Source organism: Sturnira hondurensis, unplaced genomic scaffold (assembly GCF_014824575.4).
Source record: "Sturnira hondurensis isolate 20B ecotype Veracruz unplaced genomic scaffold, ASM1482457v3 Scaffold0008543, whole genome shotgun sequence".
NCBI lineage: Eukaryota > Metazoa > Chordata > Mammalia > Chiroptera > Phyllostomidae > Sturnira > Sturnira hondurensis.
In genome coordinates this window covers 32,456-50,407 of record NW_028081174.1, presented here as the reverse complement: position 1 = coordinate 50,407, position 17,952 = coordinate 32,456, and the positions used below count along the sequence as shown (strand labels likewise).

The following is a 17,952-nucleotide window of genomic DNA, read 5'->3' as shown; positions in this document are numbered from 1 at the left end:
AGGGCTATTTCTCTAGAGAGCAGCAGAGGGTCTGAGTCATGGGTCTCAGCTGCTGGAGGGACAAGGATAGTGTCCCCTGTTGCCAGAGTTTCAAAGGACTCTGCACTTAGTTCCCTGTGTGTGAAGGGGTTTCAGATCATTGGTTCATTCCTTCATTCACCATTCACTCCTCTGTCTTACATGAAAGAGCAGGGAGTGCTGGTCCCTGAGCTGGTTGCAGGTGTGGAGTGAGGAGTGAGAGGCAAAGTCCTTCCCTTCATACCCAGTGGGAGTGACACCAACACATCAGGAAGCAAAGAAGGGATTTCAGTCCAGGGCAGGGAGGTGTGGGTGGGCCACCTGAGGGGGAGCCCTGGCCGTTCCCAGCACTGACTCTGACTGTTACTGCAGGTACTTTGGTTCTGGAGTGAAAACAGACTAATTCTCCATTTGCTTTCATTCCCCAGGCCAGAATCTCTCCTCTGAGCTGAGCATGCCTAAGAAGGAAAGATCTGAGCCAGTGGTTGATCTAGGGATCCACACACACCACGTAAGGCCCCCGGGTGGAGAAAGGAAGGGGCTGTGGCTGCAGACAGACCCCCAGGGGCTCGGATCAGCTGCTGCTCACGGTCTGTTGGGGCTGGACTGAGACTGGTCTCTTTCTGCCGAGTTTCTCCCATCAGACTGGTCCTTCTCTCTGCAGTGAATGCCTGCAGGGCTGGAATCTGGGAAGGGGAACTCTGATGTTAGGAAGTTTGTCTCCACTGGGTGTGTGTCCTGCAGTGAATGCCCAACCCCAGCCTGGGACGTGAAGCAGAGGGGGATGGGGCAGAGTCCAGGGTTATCAGTCCTGTGTGTGAATAAAATTCACCCCACCGGACACCCAGAGGTCAGAGAACAATCACTCACGGTATACACGGAGCTGTCTGGTTCCTTCTTTATTCTGAAAAAATTTTTTGCTTATAGGGTGTAGTGTCCTGTGACCTTTAGGATGACCTTCTGGAACAGCAGGGACCCACTGGAGGACATGGTCTCTCGATGGCTGTTTACGGGCCCTGGTATAATTTCTTGAGTTTCTATTACATGTGATAAAGCAGAATGGTTGTCACACACTCATTCCTTCTGTACCAGGCAGAGTCTGCAATTCTCAGGCAGACTGTGGACAAGGAGAAGCACACCCTCCCCTTCAACAGCACTGGGTACCACTGACTCAGTAGTGAGATGGGCAGTGGTGGGCGGGCTCCCAAAGATTAACAGTGAGACGAGAGGGGAAGGAGAAATTGATCAACATGTGGATCTATGTGTTGGGATGGAGATAGGAGGGCCTGGGTCCTGAGCAATTCTTTTCATCTCAGCCTTGTTCTGTGTGAGTGAGTCTCCCATGGCCAAATTCAGCAGCATGGCCACCATTACTTGAGCACCTCTGAACCTGTTATTTTTTCTGTTTCAGAAACCTCCCCAGGTGTCTGCCCGGCTCCCCCCTCACTGCCTTCAGACCCCTGCTGACACTCAGGGGCGTCCTCGAAACAGTCTCTCTTGACCAGTTTCTCTAGAGACGCTGTGTCTTCACCTTCTGACCTGCCCTGGCTCTTTTCCTTTTGTGGCACCTGTGGGTACCTGACATCACATCCAGTTCTCTCCTTGTCTGTCTCCTCCCCAGCAGAACGTGAGCTCCGCTGGGGCAGGGGCGTGTGTGACCCCGTTGCACCCCCAGTGTCTGTGACAGGCTGCAGGCACCTGTGGGAGAATGAGTGAGTGGGGTTCCAGGTCCTGAATGCCCCTCCCAGGGTGTACCTGCTTCTTTCTGGTGGTATAAAAAAGGTTCCTGTCTCTGCTTAAGTTTTTCTAGGATCACGCTGTTATACATTGTTACTGTTATCATCTGTTTTCAGAAATTATTGCTCAGTGATGAAGAAGTTGTAAAACTTTCTGTAATCAAGGATTCCTGCCCCTCACACTCCCAGGTCATGAGATTTCCCTGTTGCTGAGCCCCTCCCCATCCTACTGTGCCCCCCTGTCCTCTCCCCTGAGGTCTCAACAGAAGCCCTCTGTGCCCTCTCAGACCCCTGTCCTCCCCAGGGGACCCAGCCAGTCTCTGTCCCCATTTTCCCGTCCACCCCCAGGGAGTGCCCCCTCCTTACTGAGCAGCAGGAGCCCCTGCCAGGGGACCCACCCTCTGCAGGCAGGGGCTGAGGGGGACCCCACGTTTCCTGCTGCCTTCTCTGTCCCTCCCTCTGTGACAGGAGCTTGGGTTGCAGAAATGCTCGTGGCCCCTCTGTCTAGATGGGTTAGAGCTGCGGTCCCTCCTCCCTGTGCGTTGATCCTCCAGGGGCAGGAGCACCCTCTGGCCATGAAACTGGGGGGTGGTCTGTGCCCAGCACCCCCCTTTTCCCTCCACTCACTCCTGCCTCTCCTCTCCCCTCCTTCTTGTTTGACCACTTTCATTGACAAGGTTGATGGGGACCCATATCCTGAGAGACTGTCTCTCACCCACCCTGGTATTGGCCTCTACTGTGTCCTGTTCTTGGGTCTCTCAGCACAACACAACAGAGAGCCCCAGGGCCCCCAGAAGCAAGTGACTATATCAGAAACCCAGCTGGGTACTGTTTTTTTCCTTGTGTTCTCTAATGCTCTGGGGACACTGGGTCTCCCCTCAGCAGGAAGGTCACAGAGATGACACTGGGGTGAGAAGGGGTCAAGTGCATGATGACTGGGAAGAGGGACCCCCTCCTATCTCCAAGGGGCCGTAGCTTGGCCACAGCTTCCAGGGACAGCTGGTCAGGGCCTGGGGGTCCCAGCAGGACTAGTCCCTAGAGGTGCGACATGTGCGACTCTCTGTGTCCTGGGAGGAGAGGCCATGGTGTGGGTCAGCTGGGCTGTGGGACACTGGTCCTGACTCCCTCTGCAGTCAGGGGGCTCAGTCCTGCCTGGTGTTGACATTGCCTTGGATCTGGGCCAGGGGTTCTGGGCCTGGTCAGGACCCTGTGTGGGAAGAGCAGGTGGTGCCAGAAGAGCCCATAATGGGGAGTGGGGCTGCTCAGAGCTGAGAGGTGAGGGGGGGTGTGGTCAGTGTCCTGGTCCTACAAGAGCTCATCCCTCAGGCCTGCGAGCAACTGTCCTCCTTCCTTCCTGAGGGTCCAGGACCCAGGTGCACGAGAGAACCCTCAAAGGTGCCAGTGTCCGTGTGTCCTCCAGTGTCCCGTCTGTCTGCTCTTTGGTTTCTGCTTCACTGATTCCCTCCAATCCCTGTGAGCACCCCTTGAGCATTTCTTCGGGCCAGCACCGGGCTTGGCCTGGGGGCCCCACAGAGACAGGCCTGAGCGAGTCTGGTCCTGGGAGCAGGGAGCCGAGCACTTAGCCAGCAGCTGTAGGAGGGACTAGTGAGTGATGGTTATGAGAGAGAGAAGGGCAGCAGTGTGGGAGCTCGCCAGACCACAGGGGACCAAGGACAGAGCCCCCACTGTGAAAATGGTGGCGGGACTTGGTTTCTGGTCCCTGGAGCCGGCGGGTATCTTGACATCTTTCGGACCTTCTCCTTCTCAGCCTTGAAGGAAAGAACAAGATCTTGGCATATGCGTCATGTTCCAAGAAAGTGATAGTCATGAGGACACTGTTATCTGTGGGCTAATGTTCTCAGGATATGAGAACATCTTGCCCTCTTGATAGCTTTCGGGAGTGTACAAACTTTTGTAAAACAACATTGTTCTCAGGCCACTGCAGTCCTGCATATAAGCCAGCAGTTCCTTGAATAAATTTGCCATTTGCCAGCGGAGCTTATGGTCCTCTCCATTCATTTAAGTCCCTCGCCTCACCTCGCGACCACCCTTGCTGCTGCGGGCAGCGGCAGAGTGGCGCCCAAAGAACAGGGACCCGGAAACAGGGGGTCAGGGGGGACCAGCAGAGTCCTAATCGCGAGGATAGGGGAGCCCTAGAGGACCGCTGCTACGGAGGCCCGGTAAGTTAAAAGTAAAAGTAGCAGGGAGTGGTGTTGGAGAGTTTTTAATCATGGGAATTTCCCACTCATCAGATCAGGGACTTTTTGAAAAAGTCCTCTGCTCCTTATTGAAGGGGCGAGGCATTACTACCTCTAAGAGTCAAATACATCGTTTTGTAGATTTTATTCAACAAGTTTGCCGTTGGTTCCCGGAAGAAGGTACTATTAATATGGAAATTTGGAAAAAGGTAGGAGGACGTATTCGTGAACACTACCGTGCTCACGGTCCAGAGAAAACTCCTGTTGATACATTTTCTTTGTGGACACTAGTGAGAGATTGTCTTACAGGAGATTCTGAGTTTGACAAATGGGAGCGTGGGACTCGCAGTAGCCTGCGAGCCACTCGTTTGGCAGAGGATCTTTCTCGCCCTCTGCCTCCAGTGCCGACTGCTCTGCCTCCTCCGACTTGGGAGGCGCTGTGGTATGAAGAACCTGATCTTAAGGTGGCGACTAATCTTAAGGTGGCTACTGATCTTAAGGTGGCGACTGATCTTAAGGTGGCGACTGATTTTAAGGTGGCAACTGTTCAATCGGGGCCGCCAAACCCTGATGAAGCAGATTGGGGAGATCTAGCAGGTCAAGCGGAGCCCGGATAGCTCAGTCGGTAGAGCATCAGACTTTTAATCTGAGGGTTCAGGGTTCAAGTCCCTAGATGGTATGATCCTCATTCTCCTAAACTGTTAGTGTCACATTCCTTATTTGTTCTTAACTTTTTGGCTTTAGATGTAGAGGGACGCTCCGCAGCTGATCGGCATTGGGGGCCGCGTATGCGGCATTACCCGTTGGTGTATTGGAGAGACCCCATAAATGGGTCTCGTCATGGACCTGACCCCTCCCATGGGGCAGAGGGCATGTTTGTGTTTTTCCAACAGACGCAGAAGCCCCTCGTTGGCTTCCTGAACGCTGTGTCCGACATGCCCAGAAGTAAGATGAACCGGCTGCGGAGACGGCTAGCACGACTGACAATACAACCTCGCCTCAACCACCCGGAGTGAGCTTGGAGAAGAATCCAACGCCTAGCGATTTTGCTGAACCTTTTGTAAATGCTGAGACTTCAAGTGAAGACTGAAGAATATTGGAATTTTGTCCCTAATCCTCCCATGATGCATCCTGTAACCTGGAACGATAATGACTTTGTCCCTGTTTATATTAACAATACTAAGAGTTAAAATCGCTTGAGGTTCGATCTTCTTTAAAATGTCATTTCATGTTTTCCCATATATGTGTCACCCCCTTTTCTTATAATTCAACTAAGTTTCCATGGGAAAAAGTTCGCAACCATTTGTTAGGAATTTGGCATAATTGCAATTCTTCCTTAGACCTTATTACATTACATAAAGAGATTCAAGATTTGATAAATGCTCCTCCTTTAAACATAGATATTGCTCGAGATGCTCAGAATTTCTTGTCTGCTTTATCCAAACAGTTTCCCTCTTTTGAACATTTTCTTTATAATTGGATAGGTTTTGGCATCTTCGTTATTCTGCTTTTGTTGTGTATACCTTGCATTATTCGGCTTTTTATCAAACAAATCGGTGGCTTGTACGTAGACCTCAAAAAACATATGCTGAACATGACAAAGAATGTGGAGCCAGTGCGTTATATAAAATAAAAAAGGGGGAGATGTGGGAGCCCGCCAGGCCGCAGGGGACCAAGGACAGAGCCCCCACTGTGAAAATGGTGGCGGGACTTGGTTTCTGGTCCCTGGAGCCGGCGGGTATCTTGACATCTTCCGGACCTTCTCCTTCTCAGCCTTGAAGGAAAGAACAAGATCTTGGCATATGCGTCATGTTCCAAGAAAGTGATAGTCATGAGGACACTGTTATCTGTGGGCTAATGTTCTCAGGATATGAGAACATCTTGCCCTCTTGATAGCTTTCGGGAGTGTACAAACTTTTGTAAAACAACATTGTTCTCAGGCCACTGCAGTCCTGCATATAAGCCAGCAGTTCCTTGAATAAATTTGCCATTTGCCAGCGGAGCTTATGGTCCTCTCCATTCTTTTAAGTCCCTCGCCTCACCTCTCGACCACCCTTGCTGCTGCGGGCAGCTGCACAGCAGGTCGTGTGGTGGGAGCATATGGAGAGCTCTTCCGGGAACGTCCCCTCTATGTTGTAGGAAAGACAGTGGCCTGACCCTCAGGGCAGGGAGATTCCCTGAGGCCAGAGCAGGGTCAGCCTCCGAGAGGTCACCCTCTGGGTGTCGCAGTGGGCCGTGTGTGGACGGTGCCAACAACTGATGTGCAGCCATGTGCAATGAGGTCACGATTCACAAATTGGGGCAGAATCAGGTTTTCCCGATAACAACACCCCCCTCGTTGTGTCTTTCTCATGTGGAATAGGAACAAGTCCCTCCTCGTGGCCTCCACCCTGCTGCAGCCCCAGGGAGCAGAGTCCTGAGAGCCCCCCTAGGGTGCTGATGACCAGCAACCAGGGCTTGTGGGCTGGGAGCTGGGAGCTGTGTCTGCCTTGTTCTCCTTGTGTATAAGGAGCTTTACCAACAAGAGGAGGTGGAGGGGGTTGCTGGGCGTGTGGAAGGGTCTCTGTCTCCCTCCCTTGGGGGCGGCAGAGTGTTGTGGCCGTCACTGCATGAGCCGACCCCAGAGTCAGCAGGACCAGGTCCAGGCTGCCCACAGGCAGTTCACGGTGGAGGAAGACGATGGACTCAGTCTGGAGAGGGGTGGTAGACAGACCAAGGGCCCCTAAAGTCCACGTCCTCATCCCCTTGAATCTGTGAATATGTTGCCTGATAAAGGGACCTTACAGATGAGAGATCGTGTGATCAGGAATTCAAGGTGGTCCATCACTGGGCCCGTTATCATCACAGGGGTCCTGTCCTTCTGAGGGACAGAGGGGACAGGAGAGGCAGAGACCCAGAAGGAGATGTGGGGATGCACACAGCACAGGGGCTTCAAGATGCTGCACTGCTGGCTCTGAAGATGGAGGTGGGGACACAAGCCAGGGGACGCAGGTGCTTCTGACAGCTGAAAGAGGCGAGGACGCCAGGGGGAACCTCCAGAAGGAACCACCAGGTCAACGCTCTGACGTGTGCCACGTGACTCCACTGAGTGTGCGGTGATTGGCTGCAGCAGCTGCAGGAAACCAGCAAGAAGCGTCCCCTTGTGTATCCCAAGCTCGTGTGCATTGGGACAGGGAGGGAGTCAGAGCTCCGTTGTGACGAGAACCTGGGACGGTTTGTTCCTCTGTCTCCTCTCATGACAGATGATGATTGGGCAACTCGGAAATTTCTCCTGAATGTGATTGTGTCTCCGTGTTGGACGAGCTCTGTTGTGTGAACGTGGGCACCCTGACCGGAGTGGACCTGCATGGGAACAGCACCCATCCTGGGCCCTCAGGGAGGGACAGAGAGCTGCAGGCCCAGGTGTGCAGAGGGGGCTGCAGGTGAGGCGTGTGTGGGAGGAGCTGGGCCAGGGGCAGGAGGAGATACTTGGTCCCGTCTCCATGGCAGCCTGGATGAGAGTTTGTTGGTGGGACACCTGGACGCTCAGTTGTGGAAAGGACCCTGTGAGATCCAGGTGCAGTAGGAGAGTGGGGACTGATGGGAAGTGGGGCTGAGGTCATGGACAGGTCAAGGAGGGGTTGCTCAGGGCAGGAGTCCTGGGTCCTCCCCACCTTGGTTACTCTGACAGCCTCTGTCTGTGTCCCCCAGATGTGAAGGCGACCTGAGGGCTAGTCCTTGGGTCAAAGCAGAAACTCAGTGACAGAGCCCAGCTCCCTGGATCCTGGCTTTGGGGATAGAGAACTCTGTTTGCAGAGGCCACCAGGGCCTGAGTGAGGAAGGAGGCAGGACACAGGACACTTGGACACTGGACAGTCAAAAGGGGCTCCACTCAGGAATGTGCCCTACCCATGTGTGCCGGCCATCACCTCAAAGAAGGATCCTTGCTCATCTTTGTGAGAACACAACAGGACACCATTGGGTGCTCCTGACACAGGGCACACGTGCAAAGGGACAAACATTGGGGGCGTCCATGGCCTGGTCCCCGGGGCCATGTGAGGACAGCCCAGGGCTCTCCTGGCTGGTTGCAGCTCCTCTTAATTCTGCAGTTGCTTTATTTTTACTTTATATTTACTGATTTGTGTGTGTGTGAGAAGAGAGAGAGGGGAAATAGAGAGAAACATTGGTTTGTTGGTCCGCCCACGCAGACACTCACTGGTTTGATTCCTGGATGTCATGGACCAGAGAGGGACCCTGTAAACTTGGCGCAACAGGGAGAGGCCACAACCAACCAAGGGACCCCATCAGGCCTCCACTGTTCCCTTAGCCCCACCCCCATCTCCACACCCACAGTGCCTCCTCTCTCCCAGGAAACAGAGACAGCAGCCTGGAGAGTTCTTTCCCTTATGTGACCCTGGAGCAAAAGGACCAAGAGTTTCAGGTTCCCTTTGGCCCTGACTGGTAAGGCTCAATGGGATGGGCATTGTCCTGCAAACCAGGAGGTCACAGGTTCAATTCCTGGTCAAGGCACAGGTCGGTGTTGGAGGCCAGGTCCCTGGTTGAGGGCGTGGGAGAGGCATCAAATCCATGTTTCTCTCCCACACTGATGTTCCCTCCCTCTTTTGCTCCCTCCCTCACCCCCACCCATGAGTGAATGAATAAAATCTTTTTAAAGAAACTATACATGTGTAGAAAAAGAGTAAATGAGAGGAAGGCCCCCTTTATTCAGATCACACAGGTGGTCCTCGTTGCCTTACTGGCCTGGTCACTTTCTGGAAGATGGCAGCCTTTACCCTGGTCCATCAGGGTCAGGGTGGCCAGTCTGGGTCATCAGTAATCAAGAGGGACCCCGACCTCGGGCTCAGGTCCCTGAATATCCTCAGGGCTCAGGGCTGGTTCTCTGGCTCAGGCTCTAGTTCCTGAGTCCCCAGGGTCTGGGTCTCAGGCTGTCCCTCCCCACAGCCTTGGAGGAGCAGGACCCGGAGGAACTAGGAAGCCCCGTTGGCTCTGGGGCTGACACGGCAGTACACGTCTGTGCTCGGGTGCAGCAAGTCCTGTGAGGGAAAGGACAGACCCCTGAGCCTTGCAGCCTCCTCAGAACACGTGCAGCGTTTCCCAGGCGCACTGGGGCCTGCCTGTGCTGGGGGTGCCTGTCCCCGGGCACCTCCCTCTCCCCACCCTCTGTTTGCACATTATGCTGCTGTTTCCCGAACATGAAGCACAGCCGGGCTTGAGCTGGGGCAGATCTGGGCCCCTGGGCCCTGCAGGACAGAACATTCATCAGCACACTCACCTCATAGATGGGGCCGGCTGTCCTGGGGCTGGGGAGGGGGCCCTGTGTAGGGGGCAGAGAGAAGGCATCAGGGGACAGGGCGGGAGGCCATTTCTGCAAGGAGTGACAGCTCTGCCTCCTGAGCAGCTGTCCCCACACCTACCTGTCAGTGTGCACCCCAGTTTCAGTCCACGTGCTGCCCCCTCACCCCTGATAACCTGAGAATGCTGCCTGGTGCTCACAGCATCCACTCAGCTCCATCCCAGACCCCAGGGAACCAGCGCAGACTCTTTGGGTCTGCCCTTGATGTGGGTGCCCCCTCCTGGCCAGGGCGGGGTGGGCCTTTTGCTGGCTGCTCTGGGGACAGGGTCTCTGCTGTGTGGGGAGGTTGGATGGTGCCCCTGCCCTGAGCCTGCACAGCTGGGACCCTGGGTGGAGAGACGGGGAGGGGACAGACTCACCGGGGAGGTGGAGGCTCCAGAGGGACCCTGGCCTGGGAGCAGAGACAAGAGTTAGCATCAGGGCTGAGGGACCTTCTACCATTCTCCCAGGCCGGGGTGGGTCTTTGGCTCCCAGACAACCAGGGGTGACAGAGCAGCTCCAAGAGACAGGCCCTCTGGCCATTTTTGGGTCTAGTGAGGGAGGTGGTGACACATGACGCAGCCCTACAGGTCAGGGGTGACGGGCAGTCGGGGTCCACTGTGCTGAGATGTTGATGAGAGTCCCTCCTTGTAACCCAGGGAAGAGTCAGAGCCCGAGGGGGACAGAGAGGAGTGGACACAGTGGGCAGGTCAGGGGCTTCAGCCTGTCCCAGCTGAGCAGACACTCACCAGGGGTGGACGCTGGGGGTCGGTGCTCTGTGAGGCCTTGTTTGTCACTATCCCTAGGAGAGGACAGACTTACACGTGAGGGGAGCAGGGGAGCTTTGGTGTCACCACAGGGGACAAGGAGGTCTCCCTTTCCATCAGAGGGTGGGGACCTCTCTCCACTGTTTAAGAGGGGGAGGGCCCAAAACAGGGAAACTGAGGCAAGGCCTAAAGAATCCTGGGCTGAGCTGGGCCCACAGGGGAAGGACCCACTGGCAGGTCTGGTTTGAGAGGCGGTTACCGGGGAAGTGACTGAGGACCCAGGACGGGAACCACCTGAGGGTCTGACTTCTTGGGAAGGTCAAGGCCACAGAGGGAAGCAAGGCCAGCTGCTTGTGCAGGACCCACTGGGCCTCGTGCCTGCTGCCTCTGGATGAATGTGGTGCCTGCTGGGCCCAGCCCCGCCCCTCAGGCCTGAGAGCTGAACTGTGACAGGGGCCTGTCCTCTGCCTCCATCTGCCTGCACTGGAGGCCAAAAGAACAGCACAGGGTCTGCTGACCTGTCCAGGCCCCAGGTCTCCTGGCTCACACATCAGGGGTTGTGCTTCCCAACCCAGCCACTTGGGGGCGGCTGAGCCCACCCACGGGGCTTGTGCAGGCTCTGCCACCCTCAGCTGTGTGACCTTGGCCAGGAAGCCCTTCAGATCCTGGGGCAGCAGATCCCTCTCACAGGGTGGGTGGACTCAGACACACAGCAGCAGGTGCCTCACTGAGCACTTACTCCCTGCCAGCCCTGTGCGGGTGTGAGGAGTGAACCGGGACTATCCTGAGGGGACAGTTCCTTGGTTGTGAGGAATTTATAGGTGAGGAGGCTGCTGAGGAAACAGCCTGGTTTAGTGGCTGGTGCAGGAGGTGCTGGAGGGGGCAGTTGGGAACGTCCATGGGGGAAGTCGGGAGGCCACAGAGAGCCAGTCCAGCATCAAGGGGGGAGGGTCTCCTTCCTCCTGGTCTGGGGTCAGCAGGGGTTTAGCCTGGGTGGGGGCGGGATTAAAGAAATGCCATTGTACCTCCTAGTCCTCCTGTGGTACATGAAACACCCCAGGGCGGTGCCCAGAGCCACCAGGACGAGGACCCCAATCACGATGCCAGCGATGGTCCCCACAGGATAGCCTGTGTAGTCATTTTCTGCTGAAATGAGAAGGGAAAGGGGGAGGGGAGAGGGTCCCAGTCCACTCAGGGGAAACCAGGAGGGGCCTTGCAGCAGGGAGGCCTGGTTAGGGAGGAAGGAACTGTCACCATCTGTGTGCAGTAGGAGGTGTTGTCATTGCACCATCCTTGTGACACCCCTCTGCCTGTGGTTGCATCCTGATGTTTCGCATACTGGCTCTGACAGTGAGCTCTGAAGTGCACTCTCACTTCCTGCCAGATGGACAGTCTGTTCCTGTCCTTGGTTGATTTTTTAATTGGATTATTTGTCTTCCTGGTATAGAGTCATGTTAGTTCTTTACATATTTTAGAGATCAAACCCTTGGGTAAGATATCATTTGCAAATATGTTTTCCCAGTCAGTTGGATCCATTTTCATTTTAATAATGCGTTCTTCACCCATGCAGAAGCTTTGAATTGATGTAGTCCCCTTTCTCTATTTTTTCCTTTATTTCCCTTGCCCTAGGAGATACATTGGTGAAAATATTGCTGTATGGAATATCTGAAATTTTACTACCTGTGTTTTCCTCTAGGACATTTATGGTTTCACAACTTATATTTAAGTCTTTTATTCATCTTGAGTTTCACTTGTGTATAGGGTAAGGTGGTGGTCGGTTTCATTTTCTTGCATGTAGCTGTCCAGATCTCCCAACACCATTTGTTGAAGAGGCTATNGCCCTAGGAGATACATTGGTGAAAATATTGCTGTATGGAATATCTGAAATTTTACTACCTGTGTTTTCCTCTAGGACATTTATGGTTTCACAACTTATATTTAAGTCTTTTATTCATCTTGAGTTTCACTTGTGTATAGGGTAAGGTGGTGGTCAAGTTTCATTTTCTTGCATGTAGCTGTCCAGATCTCCCAACACCATTTGTTGAAGAGGCTATCTTTACTCCATTTTATGTTACTGCCCCCTTTGTCAAATATTAATTGACCATAGAGACTTGGGTTTATTTCTGGGATATCTATCCTCTTCCATTAATCTATATGTCTGTTCTTATGCCAGTACCAGACTGTTTCGATTACAGTGGCCTTGTAGTATAGTTTGATGTCAGGAATTGTGATCCCTCCTACTTCGTTATCTTCTCAAGATTGCTGAGGTTATTTGGGGTCATTTCAGGTTCCATATACATTTTTGAAATATTCGTTCTAAATTTAAGAAATACGCCATTGGTGCTTAATTAGGGATTGCATGAATCTATAAATTGCTTTAGGTAGGATGCACATTTTAATGATCATTTTAATAATGTTATTTCTTCCAATCCATGAGCATGGTACATACTTCCATTTGTTTGTGTCTTCCTTAATTTCTTTCTTCGGTGTTCTTTAGTTCTCCAAGCACAGGTCTTTTATCGTGTTGATTATATTTATTCCTAGATACTTTATCTTTCTTGTTGCTATAGGGGAGTCACTCATTTCAGACCCACTGTAGCATCTTCCTTTGGTCACAGTGTGACCCTGGTTGGACTCAGAACTTCATCTGTGACCTTCAGTGTTCTCTTGACAGAGAGATTCCACCAGAGACTGGTCCTAGGTCTTTGGGGCATGAATAATGACTTTCACCTATTATTGCACAAGTTAACTCAAAATTCTGTCTCATAATGCCAAACACAAATGGTCCGCGAGGGCCACAATTCAGCAAGTTCCAGCTCCCCTACTTCCCACAAGTCACCCCTTCTGTAGTTGCTGTTGTCTGAGTGTCTGAGGAAGGGTCCTGGCCACTGCAGTGGGAGACAGGACAGTAAAGACTGAGGGCAGAGAGCCTGGTTCTGCTGCCAAAGCCAGCCGGCTCCCGTGTCCCTCACTATATTCCAAACCACTCAGAACTCTGCTCAATCCTTTGTGGGGTCACTGTCTTCATGTCAGTCACCAATGAGACAGTCACCAGTCCTGGGCACACTGCCCACTTCATGGCCCTGCAGCCTCAGTCCTGCACTGGCTTCTGGTCTCCCTGTGTATTGTTTCTGCTCAACCACCCAGTCCCAGGCCACACTGCCCAGTCTCATCAAGGTGTAAGGACTATGGGATGGCTCTTCATGACTCATCTCTAGAATAACCTTGGAATATGCGGCTACCATGGAAACACATCTTAACCCAGCAATGTGGGTCTGTGTAGCTTGAAGGGGCTCAGCACCTACACATTCCATATAAGATCTCAAGATGTGGTCAGGCAGTCAGCTGGTCAGTGAAGAACCAGGACAAGTGCCCAGTGGTATCTTGACTCCCAGGGCTACATCTTTCCATGATCAAACCCTGATACTCTAATTGACTTCCAAGGAAGTCTGTACTTTCTCCAGGCACAGACCTGGAGGACTTAAGTTCTCAGAGTGCTCATATCAGATCCTTATACCTCTGTTTGTCTTGAGCTACACAGACGTTGCTTATTCTTTTAAAGATTCAAGTTAGCTGAGAGGTGAGAGGTGCCAAATCTGATTGAAGATGCCTTTAAAAAAAAGTCAAAGGTTCCAACCAGGGCAATGTTCTCTCTGTTACCTGCACAGCGGAGTTAACCAAACCGAACATCACAAGCAAGAACTCTAACCCTGAGGAGCACAAGGACTCTGTCCTCTTAACATGTGAACCTCACACTGAGGACACCACCTACCTGTGGCTGATCAACAGTCAGAGCCTCCAGGACAGTGCCAGGCTGCAGCTGTCCAAGGACAACAGGACTCTCACTTTGCTGCATGTCGCGAGGAATGACATGGGCCCCTATGAGTGTGAAACCCGGAACCCAGTGAGTGCCAACCACAGTGACCCCTACATCCTGAATGTTCTCTGTGAGTAACTTCTGCCCCTGTGTGGTCCAGGCTTCCACCCAAATCCACACACCAGAGGCCACACTACATCCCTCTCAGCTCAAGTACACAGACCCTCACTATGATACCCCTGGCTGGCCATGGCTCCCTGTCCCAGACAAACCCACTCAGGTCCAGCTTGAGCCAAGTCTAGGATGGGATGGGTGGCCCCTGTCTTGAAAGGCTCACAGTCAATGCCCTGTGGTGGGACGAGATGTTAATGTATCAGACCCCACTCATTGAACACAGGGGTAGTTTTGACACCTTTCACAATAAGGCTGGGGCCCAGATCAGAGGGACACTGTGGCCCTTACACAGGCCAGGAGCATCCCCTTCCCTCTGATGACATTACGTGTGGCTTTGCTCTGTTTGCTCCAGATGGCCCAGATGCCCCCTCCATTTTACCCTCGGACTCCCATTACTCAGCAGGGGCAAACCTCAGACTCTCCTGCCATGCAGCCTCTAACCCACCTGCACAGTATTTTTGGATTATCAGTGGGAGACCCCCGCAACCCACACAGGAGCTCTTTATCCCCAGCATCACTGCAAATGACAGTGGATCCTACACCTGCATCGCCCATAACTCTGTCACTGGCCTCAATAGGACCACAGTCAGGACCATCACAGTATATGGTAAGTGCCTCCCGGACCATCAGCACTGAGCTCTGGGGTGAAGTTGGTCTGGTTTTCAGAAAAGAGCCTGGATATTGACTCCAACCTGTGCCCATGACACAGCAAATCACAGATTCTTTCCCGGGACCCTCCCCCACATCTCTGCAGTCTCTCTCCTCCCCTTGCTCCTCTGATTTCTCAGGGCAGAGCTGGGGTCCAGGCTTGGAAAGTGATGAAGTGGGTTCTCTCAGCCCCAGAAAAGCCCCATGTGGTGGGAGGGGGGCTCCACAGAGAAGGATAAACAAGTGCTGAAGGTCAAGTTGCTTCTCTGTCACTAACTCATTCCTTTGGTCACCTCCTTCTTTTCTGTAACCCACTTCATGTGCTCCAGGGAACATATGAGGCTTTGAGTCAAGCTCACCTCTTTCTCCACAAAGGAAAAGGTGAAACCCCCTCCAAGGAGGTAAGCAGGACAGACCCCTGCTCCCTGCTCTGCTCCAGGCTCACCTGGTGCCTGAGTCTGCTGCCCCCTGTGCTGGGACAGGGGCCCTGGAGGAGTTAGTTGCAAGGGCGCCGTGTCCTCAATCTGGTCAAATTATTCCACCCACCAACACCAGAGCCTCCCTCCCGCCAGGCTGCTGGAAACAGCCACAGTGTAGCCACCTCTGAGCTCTGTCCTAGCTCTGAGGTCACCAGCTGTGTAACACTGTGTGACACCAGCGTGTGTGATGTTCCAGAGGAGAGCAGTGAGCGATGGTACGCACCTGACAGATGGGTGGACTGCTCCACGAAGTCCCTTCAAGGACAGATGGGGCAGTGCCACAAAGCTTGTGGTTTACAGAGGAGGCTGAGAGTCCCAGCCTTTGTTAACCTGTGACTGCTTCTCTCTAGAGGTTTCACTTCTCTGTGATATTCACTCCACGGGCCAGGAAGTGAGAGTCCTGTTCACACTGAGAAAGCCTTTGGACTGGAATTTATTGAGGCCCTAAGGTCAGGAAGACTGGCTGGGCTGTTCTCATCATCTTATAAATTATTTAACAAGCAGGAAAAGCTTTCCCTTGTCAGGTAAAGCCATTATGGAGAGAGGGTTTGATCATGTAGAAAGTCACACAAAATTACAGGAAAGAGTCACAGAAAAGTCAATGGGTGAAAAATTCCACTTGAGGCTGAGGATGCTGGACACGGGCTGAGAAGAGGCTCCTGGTGCTGCTTCTACAGGTGTGCGGGGGGACAGGTCAGAGGTCACCCTGGGGTGATCTGGTGTCACAGGGAGAGACATTGACCTCTCCTTACATATTGTCACCTGAACCAAGGCACTGGTCCTCCTTCAGAGACCAGGAGACCTCTGGTGACCATATCAGAGCTCCGTGGATGCTGTGATTGACTGAGGCTCTGAGGAAGGAGCCTTCTCTCAGTCAGTCACCTTCTCATTTCTCCACAGAGCACGTGGGGAAGCCCTTCATCCGAGTCAGGAACACCGCCGTCACAGAACAGGACACCATGGTGCTGACCTGCCTCACAAATGACACTGGGATCTCCATCTGGTGGTTCTTCAGGGACCAGAGTCTCCTGCTCACAGAGAGGACGAAGCTCTCCAGGGACAGCAGCACCCTGATCATAGAGCCCGTCAGGAGAGAGGATGCTGGGAGCTATCATTGTGAAGTCTCCAACCCTGTCAGCATCAGCAAAAGTGACCCCCTCAGGCTGGATGTACAAAGTAAGTGACCCTCGACCTCTCCCACCTGCTCCTCCATACATCTCACAGGCGGGAGAATGAGGTGGATGCAAGCCTTGAGGAACGGGGAGCCCAGTGAGGGTCTCTAGAGCAACAGGGGCAAGCCCCAGAATTATACTAGTCTCGTCCTAGTCTCGGTTCCGTGTGCACAAGCTGGCTGACCTCAAGCTGATGCTCACCCAACTGAGCCTCGGTTTTCTGAACTGTAAACTGGAATAAACAGCTGGATTGTACGACAGTTGTGAGGATGTTTATCGTGAGATTTAGTGAGATTAAAGCCTTAGGGTCACTCACAGGCGGGACTCAGTCAGGGATGTTGTCATAGTGTTGTTATTTGTATGAACATTGTTGTCATTGGCTGTCAGTCCAGCAGAACTGGGTGAAATCTTGTTTATCACTCCACGTCTGTGACTTCCAATGATTTTTAAACACCTCAAGTCTCTGATTTTCTCTGTGCTCCATGGGGGTTACACCCCGTCCCTCATGGGGATGGAAGGGTCAGATGACGTAAAGGGATTCCCATCCTTCCTGGGCCATTGAACACAGTGGGGACACCCTTACCACGAATCAGGACTGAATGGACAGGTCAGTGCCTGCCCTTTGAAAGTGTCATCAGGGCTGGAGAAGAGGGAAGAGACACAAGGTGAGAGGGAAGAGAAGTGAGGAGGACAGTGAACAGGATACGGGAGTGGCAGGTGTGAGAGCACGTGCACAGTCAGAGTCAGATGGGTGCACAGTCAGAGCCAGTATGGGAAACAACAGGAGGACACTCACTTCTCCAAGGAGGACATAGAGAGGGCCCATAGACATATGAAAAGATGCTCAGCATCAGTAGCCATCAGACAGATGGAAGTCAAAACTGCAATGAGATACCACTCCACACTGGTCAGAATGGCCATCATAAACAAAACAACAAACAACAAATGTTGGATAGGCTGTGGAGAAAAGGGAGCCCTAGTGCACTGTTGGTGGGAATGCAGACTGGTGCAGCCACTGTGGAAAACAATATGGCATTTCCTTAGAAAACTACAAATGGAACTGCCTTTTGACCCAGCAATTCCACTGCTAGGATTATATCCTAAGAATCCTGATACACCAATTCAAAAGGACTTATGCACCCCAATGTTCATGGCAGCATTATTTACAGTAGCCAAGTGCTGGAGACAGCCTAAGTGCCCATCAGCAAATAAGTGGGTCCAGAAACTATGTTACATTTACACAATGGAATACTTCACAGTAGAAAGAAAGAAGGAGCTCCTACCATTCACAACAGCATGGATGGAACTGGAGAGCATTATGCTAAGTGAAATAAGCCAGGAAGTGAAAGACAAATACCATATGATCTCACTTATGATTGGACCCAAATGAACAAAGCAAACACATGAGCAACATAGAACCAGAAGCATGGAAACGAGAAACAGTGACCAGAAGGGAGGGGCGCGAGACATAAGGGTGAGACATAAGTGAGAGACATAAGTCAAGGGAGATGTATGAATGACCCATGGGCATGGACAACAGGATGGGGCTTGTCTGTGGGAGCACATGGTGGGCGGGGTGGAGGAGAGCCAATTGGGAAAAATTGGGACATC

At 52.7% G+C, this 17,952-nt stretch overlaps 2 protein-coding genes across 4 annotated transcripts in view; one reads left to right on the top strand and one right to left on the bottom strand.

Annotated features, from left to right (window-relative positions):
- Positions 1-8,635: 8,635 nt before the first annotated feature.
- LOC118992978 (carcinoembryonic antigen-related cell adhesion molecule 1-like) overlaps positions 8,636-17,952 on the bottom strand; it is a 19,587-nt gene continuing 10,270 nt past the window's right edge. For 2 of the 3 annotated variants that reach the window (XM_037055054.1, XM_037055052.1), the window contains 3 exons: positions 11,077-11,197; positions 10,034-10,086; positions 9,440-9,696 (listed from right to left, as the gene is read on the bottom strand). In XM_037055054.1, the coding sequence (XP_036910949.1) occupies positions 9,455-9,696; positions 10,034-10,086; positions 11,077-11,197 (416 nt within the window). In that variant the 3' untranslated portion in view covers positions 9,440-9,454. Of the gene's footprint in view, positions 8,986-9,224; positions 9,267-9,439; positions 9,697-10,033; positions 10,087-11,076; positions 11,198-17,952 lie in introns of those variants that run through there. The other variant, XM_037055053.1, reaches the window with a different exon arrangement.
- On the top strand, positions 13,379-16,606 carry LOC118992977 (carcinoembryonic antigen-related cell adhesion molecule 1-like). Its single transcript, XM_037055050.1, has 4 exons — positions 13,379-13,430; positions 13,675-13,998; positions 14,395-14,649; positions 16,070-16,606. The coding sequence occupies exons 1-4, from the start codon at positions 13,379-13,381 to the stop codon at positions 16,351-16,353; spliced, it is 915 nt and encodes a 304-aa protein (XP_036910945.1). The 3' UTR covers positions 16,354-16,606.

What these genes read in the sequence shown, in the direction of transcription:
- LOC118992977 (XM_037055050.1), top strand. Translation starts at nt 13,379, where the DNA reads ATGTGGTCAGGCAGTCAGCTGGTCAGTGAAGAACCAGGACAAGTGCCC. An exon ending in ACCAGGACAAGTGCCCAGTG is followed by an intron (nt 13,431 to 13,674) that starts GTATCTTGACTC and finishes TTTAAAAAAAAG; the next exon opens with TCAAAGGTTCCAACCAGGGC. An exon ending in CTACATCCTGAATGTTCTCT is followed by an intron (nt 13,999 to 14,394) that starts GTGAGTAACTTC and finishes TGTTTGCTCCAG; the next exon opens with ATGGCCCAGATGCCCCCTCC.